At 32.8% G+C, this 8,558-nt stretch overlaps 1 protein-coding gene across 1 annotated transcript in view; it reads left to right on the top strand.

Annotated features, from left to right (window-relative positions):
• Window positions 1–2,792: 2,792 nt before the first annotated feature.
• Window positions 2,793–8,558, top strand: part of LOC134839403 (uncharacterized) — a 44,329-nt gene continuing 38,563 nt past the window's right edge. The window contains exon 1 of the mRNA XM_063854940.1: window positions 2,793–3,504. Within this exon, the coding sequence (XP_063711010.1) occupies window positions 3,444–3,504 (61 nt within the window). The 5' untranslated portion in view covers window positions 2,793–3,443. The remainder of the gene's footprint in view (window positions 3,505–8,558) is intronic.

Here is an 8,558-nt window from a genome sequence, read left to right as displayed (position 1 = left end):
TTTCGAGAGAAATATAATTTTTATGTTCAGCTCGGGATTGCAGAAAATGCTAGAAATCTTAATAGAAAATTTAGTTCAAGTTTTTCATGACAACAATTTTTTTCAGCTTGATACATTTCGGCCTATTTTATATCGGTTTAATGGCCGTATGTTGCGCCCTTCGATGGGCGAATAAAGTTTGTGTAAATTTTGGTCTGTATTAAATCGGCTTAGTCGCCACATATAGCCTCGTTTCACGAGCTGTGTATGTGTTTTAAGGGTGAGGGGGACTTAATAACTTTTCAGTAGCCTTAATTTATTTTTTCTTTTTGGCTTTAATTTTTTTTGTTCGGCTTAATGGGTGTCGGCCAAAATTATATCAGCATAGTGGCCGCATTTTGTTTCATTCAACGAGTGAATAAAATTTGTGGGTGTGTGTATGTGTGTTTCTTTGTTTGTTTAAGTGTGTGGGGAACTTGATAATTTTTTTCTAAAAAATTTTCGGCCTAAAGGGTTTCTTCTAAGGTACTTCCGGCTTTGTTACAGCGTGATAACTTTTATTCGATGCTAGTTTCACATTCTATTGTCTTGGCTCGTTGTTGGTGCAAAACTAGCCTGATCGATAGATATACTTCGAAATTTTTGATTTATTTTCTTCAATTCAGCGCCTTTCGTGTTCTGTATCGCAAGTGGTGCGAAGCTCAGCTTTGCTTCTGTGTTAATATTTATGAGACACAAGTTTGATCGATTCGAGGGTATTGCTTTTCTTGAGTTTTGGTTTTCCGCCGTGGTAAATTTTTATATCATCTTTTTCTGACTGACCGACCTAAGCTTTGTCTAATTGTGCCTCGTGTGCCAATATACTCAAAATATGGCGCAGAAAAAAACAAATTGTAGTTCTTGGGTTTCATCATGATTTAAGGTTATCCTAGGGTATTCTTAAATTTCATAACAGACCTAAAAATTGAAATTGTTGGCCTAAACTTATTTTAAGAAACGCAACTTTGCGTCGAAAGTTCCTGTGCATGCCACTTCGATTTAAAACTGTTCTGGTTTTGCAAGAAAACAGGATTTTTAGGCTTGGGTCGTTTTTTTTATTCCGTCAGTTTTCGAAGTTTCAATTTCGCCATTTGACGGAATTTTTTCATACCATCTGAAAGATATTGCTACCCGGAGGCCAATGTAAAAAAAAACTCACCAGCAATTTTTCCTAAAATTAAATGGGTGTAAAAATTGCTAATTAATTGATGCGCGATAATTTGCATTCTTATAACACGCGCAAGCCGCGGATTGATGCGTTTCATATTAAATTGAAGTAAACCATTTGGTATTATTGTGAAGACATATGCCAAATACATCCCTTTGTAGTTCACATTAGCGAGTGAGGGAATAAGTAGTTCTTTTTTTTCGACCCTTTCGGCATTTTTCTATAGGCCTGAATGTGCAGTCGGAAGATTCAGGGCTTTGCCCTGATACACGAGCAGTCTCGTTTGGTTCAATGCACAATAGAATACAATGCAATCTAGCAGGGGTCCTAAAATTTTACTAAAAATACTAACTTTTAGGGGGGAGCGCGCGCCAAAAAAAAACTTTTTTTTTTAATTTTCCAAAAAGTGCCTAAAAACGCTATTTTTGGCCTGTTTTTCAAAACTTTGCCTGCGGCGCAAAAAGATTCGCCAAAACAGGAACTTTTTAGTGCTTTGGGAGAGCTGGAAAAATCATTTTGATGGACCTAAAAAAGGTCGACAAAATGATCGAAATTTTTTTGAAAATCCGCCCCCTCCCTCTCGAGAAAAGCCTAGATCCGCCCCTGCAATCTAGTGTGTTCCTATCAAAACTACACTATCAAAATCGTTTCACATTTTCCAATTTTCATTATTTGTGTTTGCTAAAAAATGCAAAACATATAGCCACCAGGCAGTTCGAAAAGTGTAACTGAACTCAGAAAAGACGTTCATTGACCCTTAGAACTTTTCAAACCCATTTTGTTTAGAATATTGTTTTGCAGTTTGGATGAAGAATAAAGGGGTTTTAATATGATATGACAACTGAGTAGATTGCCGAAGCAGAAACTAATTAACGTTACTTCTGTATACTACATTTGGATTACTTATATTTTTCGCCAGGCAAAGGCTGCTTCAAACTTTAATTTTCATGTTGTATTTTAGGTCCGAAAGAACTCGCCGAGAAACGAGATTTTCTGAAGTAAAAGTTACTAAATAATTGAAAAAAATGATGTTTTGTTTTTCTAATACTTGCGAGCAATACTGAAATTTTCATCAAAATCGCGTGGTTTTAGTGTATAAGCAGAGCTCAAAAAAATTGACAAGCCTTAAAACCCGCCGTCGCAAAAGTCCTGTCTATGCTACTGCGCATGTAAACTGTTTAAGTTAAAAAAAAACTTTACTTGTTGTTAGAATACTTCACTTATTACAGCTGAATTAACTCTGAAAGTTAAAAGAAAAACCGGAAGAGCTGTAATAAAAAATAAAGCTCCATTTCGGGGTGTTGAGTACTAAAAGTGTAAATTCTGTACGATTAATAACTAATTTCCTCTTCCTTTGAAGAACCCCGCATATGTTTCAACACATTTTGACGTCATTTTGTGTCCCCTTTTTGGAAAATAAAAGAGTGTTTGCTCAAGCCGCGTATATAGTTAACCTTTTAATGAGCAGAGGATAAGAATCATAAAAAAATTGCTTTGAAATTCAAATTTTACGCCTCTGGTATGAAAATTCGACCACTCAGAAAATAATTTATGAGTTTTCCTTCCCAAATGTTTCAAAATTCAGCTGACCGCAGGCGCAATTTTATTCCTGGGCCGAATTCTCAGCTTCATTTCAAGCAACAATAATAAATAAAAACCTCCCACTGCTGCTTATGTCTATTAAGTTTATTTATTCAAATGGCGAACACCGCAGCCATTATTATGTAGAAGACAAAAAAAATCCCGAATTCTAATATAACAGATTTGATTGTTGAACTTCAGCTGAAACGAAAATGTTATAATGAGCGGTCGCTTTTGTCGTCTTGGATTTCGTGAAAATCCCTAAAGAAAATTCTGGCAAATAAGAATTAGGAGTCCCTTTTCACTCACCTTTTTTGTCATGTTTCTTCTTTATTTCTCAGCTTACCGAAAACTGATCCTTTTTCATTTTTCTTCTGAAAAAAGACGGCATTTTTTTGAAAGAAAACCAAATGCGATTTATAAAATAGGAAATCTTTGCAAATTGTTTTTTTTTCGACCAATTTTCAGTGATTTTTCAATTTCATCCTGTGTTTTTCAATTTTGAACTATTTATATAACGCTACTTGACTTATTTCATTGATTTTCTTTAACTACCGCAGATCAAGCAAAGTTTTGTATCTACTCAAAATTATGGTGTTTCTCAATTTATTGTATATTTATTAATTTGATAATTTGGTTTTTTAATCAGTAAAGAGTTGATCGATTTTTTCTCTCCATGGAAAGAAAGCAGCTCAAAAGTGTCACCTCTAAAACTGAAGCAAAACTACAGTCTTCAAGTGAGTAGTTATGTTTTCAATTTAATTCTTGAATCACCAATGATATCTCTTAAACCATCATTGATATTTCTTAAATCATCAATGATATCTCTTAAGTCACTAATGATATCTCTTAAATCACAAATCAAAACTTTTAAATCCTCATGATATTTTAAAAATCACCAATGATATCTCTTTAATCACCAATGATATTCTTAAATCATTAATGATATCTCTTACATCATCGATGATATCTTTTAAATCTTCAATGATATTTTTAAATCATTAATGAAATCTCTTAACTCATCGGTGACATCTCTTAAATCATCAATGATATCTCTTATATCATCATTGATATCCTCTAATTGATCAATGATATCTCTGATATCACTAAAAAAAATTAAATCAACAATGATATCTTTTATATCAACAATTGTATTTTAAAAATCTCCAGTGATATCTCTTAAATCATCAATGATTTTTAAAAAAATCACCAATGATATTTTTTAAAACATAAACATTTAAGATATCTTTTACATTATCCATGATATCTCTTAAACCATCAACGATATATATTAAATATTTTCAGATGCTTTTTGAATCAGCGTTGTAAATCATGATTTCAAATCATCGATCATAAAATTTTTTCCTCAGGTCACCTCGATGACTTTAAAATTTGACTAATTTCAATTATCTGAGTATCGAGTTTTATGCCTAGACAACCGATCATTAAAATTTTCATGTCACAGGCGCTCCTATCTGGGTAAAATTTTGATTGTTTTGACGCCTTTTAGGGTATCTAACTAATTCTGGAAAGAATATGAAAAAATTTCTGAAAAAGTATGAACCTTTGATTTTTTGTGTTTTTTAGTTACCCTTGCAATAAACAAGAGTATTGCAACCGGGTACTATATTTTTCACCGTGAATAATTTTGGTTGCAGAATGCTTGATTGGTAACATTTATAACCGCTGATTTAATAGCGTGGTTGGAAGGTAATAACTGCATATGTAACCGTGAATCTGCCTTGGAGGTGCAAAAATTTTTATCGCTGGAAGTTTTTGGTAGATTTTTGGCATCAAAGTTAGTCAATTTTGTTTCAGTCCGCTTGTTTTTTGCTGTTTCTTTTCCCATTTAACTTTGTTGTTGTTAAATGGAAACGGTTCAAGTCTAATAAAAAATTATTGAAATAATCGTGGTCACCTGTGTAATAAAATGAACATGGAAAAAGTTAACAGTTTGAGTTTTTTCTTAGTAAAAAAACTATTTTTCGACTTTTGATTTTCACCCATGCGATGAAACAATTTTTACAATCGGTTACTTGACTTTTTTTCAGAAAAAAAATTTTTTTTAGGGTTTTTTTTTGGTTTCATCTCTAGTGGTACCTTGTTTCTCTAAGTTTTCGTTTTTTTTTAGATTTCCCGGTCCGCGGTCCGTTTAGCCTGAAGATACCAAATACGCCTGAGACGGCAAAGATCCTGGGTTCGAATTCGACCAGGACCTATTTTTTTCACACGGCAAAGATTCTGTTTCGTAAAAAAAATGTCGCCCAATTATTTGTCTGCTTATTTTTTGGCTTAGTTGCCTTATCTTGAATTTAATTTTTTTTGCTGAGCGAATTTTTTAATATTACTTTTTGTGTTTTATTCATGCCTACATGTAAATTTTCTTGTCTTGACTTTGTATTTCTTTTTTTTTCACTAAAAAACCCCCGGTTAATTTTATTTTAGCCTATTCTTATCGGTTTCTTTTCGCCTATTTTTGAATCGTATTGCGAAATTACTATTTCAATTTTCCTTTCCGCATTTTTAAATTGGTTGTTTGCTTACCACTTCATTTTTTGACTGTTTTAGCACTCGTTTTTATGGGGTGAACAATTGACCCTATTTTTGATTTTTACTGTTTCCTCGAAAATACCCCCCCCCCCAAATTTAATTTTTTGCAACTAAAGATATGGCCCTCGGTGTAGTCAGACTTTTTGATTTGTTGACGGTTTTTTGGACTGTTCTAGCTGATTATCGTGCCATATTTGGTCTCATACCTTTAATTGAACCTACTGGAGATAACAAATACGATGAAAAAACTCGGTTCGAATCCGATCAGGACCTATTTTTTTTTCAAACGGGAAAAATTTCGTTTCATATAAAAAAGGTCGGCCAATCATTTGTCTGCTTATACTTTGGCTTAATTGCCTCAACTTGAAATGTTATTTTTTGCTGTGCGCATTTTTTAATGTTGTTTTTGCGTTTGATTTACGCCTACATGTAAATTGTTTCACTTTGACATTTTATTTATGTTTTTTGCTATAAAAAAACCCTCGGTTCAATTTTTTTCGGTCTATTTTTATTGGTTTATTTACCTATTTTTTGGTTGTTTCAAGACAACACATTTTTATTAGACCTCTCCAAAATTTTTAGTTTAGTTGTATGTTCACCACTTGTTTTGTTGAAACTTTTACCTCTAGTTTGTTTTTGTGTGAGATAGTTTCCACTTTCTGCCAAAGCTTTAGTTTTTCTCAGAAACTTCTACTGTTTTCTAAAACAGTGCTGCCAACTGAAAGACCGTTTTTTCCCTGTCTGCCTGCTTACTGCCCTAGCCTATGTTTGAATACCCCTCTGCAGAGCCTTCGAAAATATCTATGGGGTGAACAATTGACCTATTTTTTGACTTTTACTGTTTTCTCGAAAATAGCCCCTCCCAAATTTAAATTTTTGCAACTAAAATTATGGCCCTCAGAGAAGTTAAATTTTTGATTTTTTTACCATTTTTTGAATCTTTCTGCTTTTCTTGTAAACTAACCTCCCAAGATTGAGACTGAGGATTCAATAGAAATAACGGGTAATTGAAAGTTCCTCTGCATTAGCGGCCACTCGCAAAGATTTGCTCGCAAAAAGTTTTTAATTTGTAGAAATTTTTTACGTTTGGACCGTTTTTCTTAAACAGTTTTGAGTAATCTTAAAAACTACCCGGCCATGATGGAGATTTTATATTTCTATTAGAGATAGAAATATTTTCTGTTATTGGAGTTTTTTTTTATATTCTATTACGCCCAAATTTTTTGACACCAAAATTTATGGCTCTCGGAAAAGTCAGAGTTTTGACTTTTTGACCGGTTTTCGAAAACTTTTGACTTTTCTCGAGCACGACTATCGCAAATCTGAAATTTTGGGTTCAATTGAAACTTCAGGTTGCCTGAACTCTTTCTGCATAAGCAACTACGCAATATTTTTCACAGAAAGCAATGACTCTCCGAAAAGTCAAAATTTTTGATTTGTTAACCTTTTTTGGACCACTCTCGCTAACTATCGTGCCGTACTTGATATCGTACATTTAATCGAAACAACCGGTTTTAAGATTCTTCTCGTCTAAAGCGAACACAACCAGCTTTTTGCGAAAAAAAATTATGAATTTTGATAAATTTTTGACCATTTTTTAGACTCTATGATATTTAAGATGAGAAAATCAATTGAAAAAACCGGCTGCAAGAATTGTTCCTGCAGAAGCGGCGACTCCTTTTTGGCAAATATGTCTTTGGGAAAACTTCAAAATCTCAAAAATTTTCTTTTCTACTTATTACAGCAAAAAAAACAACTGGGGTTTAGCAAAAAGTCCTATTTTTAAAATCACTTTTTTTTGTTCCACATCGAGACACCAGAAAACAAATTGTTTTTATTGAGACATCAGAAAGATTTTGCTAATCTAGTTTTCTCCAGCCTTTAAAAAAATTTCAGTTTTGTTTTATTGCAAGTGGTGCGAAGCTCCGCTTCGCTTGTGTTAATTTTGGCAGCAACATTTGTTAATTTTATTGAAAATATATATACTGCTACAGATATAATTATAGCGTTTGAAATTTCTGGCATGTTCGAAATTTGTTTTTTTTTGTTTGTAAGTTTACCAACTCGGTTTGTTAAAATTCCTTTTTTTCTTTTTTTTCTTTTTTTTCGGCTTGATAGGTTTCGGCACATAATGTATCGGATTAGTTGCCTCATTTTGGGTCTTTCTACCAAAAAAATGTTTTGTGTGCGCGTGGTTGATTTTTTATTGATTTTTTCCGGTTTTTTTAGGTTCATAATTTTTTTCCATTTAGCGAGCGTTTTTGTATGTGTGAAGGTGAAGGGGAGTTTTTATGTGTCTTAACTCTTGTTGATTTTTTTTCGACGTAAAAGGTTTCTGCTGAGGTGTTTTCGTTTTTGGTATTCTATTGTTAAATTATGTTTCAATGTTAACTTCACACTACTGTCTTGGCATGTTTTTGTTTCAAATATAACCTTTTTTGTTCTGAAAGATATAGTTTTTTTTTTGTTATATTTGATTGTTTTTTGTTTTTACTGAGCGGCTTTTTTGTTCTGTATGACAGCAAGTAATGCGAAGCTGAGCTTAACTATTTGAATTTCTTTGTATCTCACACTGCAAAAAGCTTGCGACTTTCCCTGGAAAATACATAGCGATAAAACTTTATCCCTCACAATGTGAAATACATTGCCGAACTAGCCTGCTTCACCTCATTTGGGAGTGATTTTTGAAATTCTAGCACGTTTCATTTGTCCAGAATTGCAGGAAATGAAATATTCGAACCCCGCATGACGTAAAACGGAGAAAAACTCAATTGACATATCATATTGTTCCGGCAATTTGTTTTCGGGTATGTTTTAGTTTTTTCAATTAAAAACTTTTCATTCGTGTTAAAACGAAATTTAAAATTTCCCAAAAAATTTTCTCGGTGTTGAGAAAACTGGTTTGAAATTTTTGGTTTTGAATCCAATTTAGAGCAAAAAAGGCGAGCGAGCAGGCTCATAATAGTGTGAATAAGTTTTTATTTAGGCTGTAAATCTTAATTGTACTCACGTAAACTTATTTATCATTGTTTATCATCGAGTAATTTTTAGTAAAAAAAATGTTACATTAAAAAAATTTGCTGCAAAAATTTAGATCAAAAAATTTTTGAGTTTTTTTGTACCGTTTTGAGTTTTTCGAACCGTTTTTCGACGAATAAAACTCTTATCAAATATGCCTGGTTCCTTTCATTATCAATAAGTCCTAAGTTCAATGCTTTTGTGTAGACTCTTTCATCAAATC

This window comes from Symsagittifera roscoffensis, chromosome 2, assembly GCF_963678635.1.
Source record: "Symsagittifera roscoffensis chromosome 2, txSymRosc1.1, whole genome shotgun sequence".
NCBI classification, from domain to species: domain Eukaryota; kingdom Metazoa; phylum Xenacoelomorpha; order Acoela; family Convolutidae; genus Symsagittifera; species Symsagittifera roscoffensis.
The sequence above is the reverse complement of the archived record's forward strand: the minus strand, read 5'-3'. Positions and strand labels throughout refer to the sequence as shown.